At 47.2% G+C, this 1144-nt stretch overlaps 1 protein-coding gene across 1 annotated transcript; it reads left to right on the top strand.

The window, feature by feature from the left end:
* The first annotated feature begins 338 nt into the window (after positions 1-338).
* Positions 339-686, top strand: LOC119617630 (histone H3-like). Its single transcript, XM_037979198.1, has one exon. The coding sequence runs from the start codon at positions 339-341 to the stop codon at positions 684-686; it is 348 nt and encodes a 115-aa protein (XP_037835126.1).
* The last annotated feature ends 458 nt before the right edge of the window (positions 687-1144 follow it).

Genomic DNA, 1144 nt, shown 5'->3' with positions numbered 1-1144 from the left:
AAACAGCGACTGATGGTGCAATCCGACACTGATAAATCTTGACCTTGGAGTTCACCTCTAATCTCTCTGGAAGTTGTTCCGGGTTGTTTGGTTACCATTTGTATTATCTGTGTGTGTCCACGTCCAGGGAGGTTGTCTCCAGTCCTGTGGACTTAAACTTCTGAATTATCTGTGTAGTGACTATCAAATTGCATCCATTTTTAGTCGCTTCTAGGTACGGGGAATCCAGGTCCTGACGCGCTCAAAAGAGTTACGTCCAGACTGGGAGGTAAATGGGAGCAACTGATTAACATCTTTTACTCTTCAGTGTTGAACATGAAGAACCCTGAAGTCCAGTCATGGCCAGAATCAAGCAGAGCGCCCATAAATCCACCGGAGGTAAAGCTCCCAGGAAGCAGCTGGCCACCAAAGCCGCCTGTAAGAGCGCCTCGGGTACCAGCGAAGTGAAGAAGCCTCACCTCTACAGGCCCGGTACCGTGGCTCTCAGGGAGATCCACCACTACCAGAAGTCCACCGAGCTGCCCATCCAGAAGCTGCCCTTTCAGCGCCTGGTCTGGGAGATCGCCCAGGAGTTCAAGACCGACCTGAGCTTCCAGAGCTCGGCTGTCATGGCTCCGCGGGAGGCCAGCAAGGCTCACCTGGTGGGACTCTTTGAGGACACCAGGGCCGAGGACACACCGCTATAAGAGATCCTTCCTGCCTACTGCCATCAGCATCTATAACAACTCTTTAACAAAACCAGGATTATGAGCTACAACAACATTTAATTTCCCTTTGGGATTATTAAAGTATTTTTGAATTGAATTGATTTTGAAATTTGGGGAGGCTCCCATTTATTTAATACATATTGAGCATTGAGTGAGATTCAATGCCCAAGGTGGCGGTCTATGGCAGCTTGCAAAAGAAAGGCAATATTGAAGCAAAACCAGCACATAACAGAGAGCGGTAAAAAACTGTATCACCTCCCCACACCCTGAGCTGCCCATTCACCTTGACACCTACACTATATAGACTTCCCACACACCACCCCCTGTGGTGGAGCAAAATATAGGTCAGAGTGTCAATTCACATATAAACCAAAAAGAATCATCAAAAAAAAACAAGACAAACCCAAACTATGTCCAAACACCAGAAAAATAAAAAA

The sequence above is a fragment of the Kryptolebias marmoratus genome, linkage group LG13 (assembly GCF_001649575.2).
Source record: "Kryptolebias marmoratus isolate JLee-2015 linkage group LG13, ASM164957v2, whole genome shotgun sequence".
Taxonomy (NCBI): Eukaryota; Metazoa; Chordata; class Actinopteri; order Cyprinodontiformes; family Rivulidae; genus Kryptolebias; species Kryptolebias marmoratus.
This window is presented reverse-complemented; position numbering and strand designations above follow the sequence as displayed.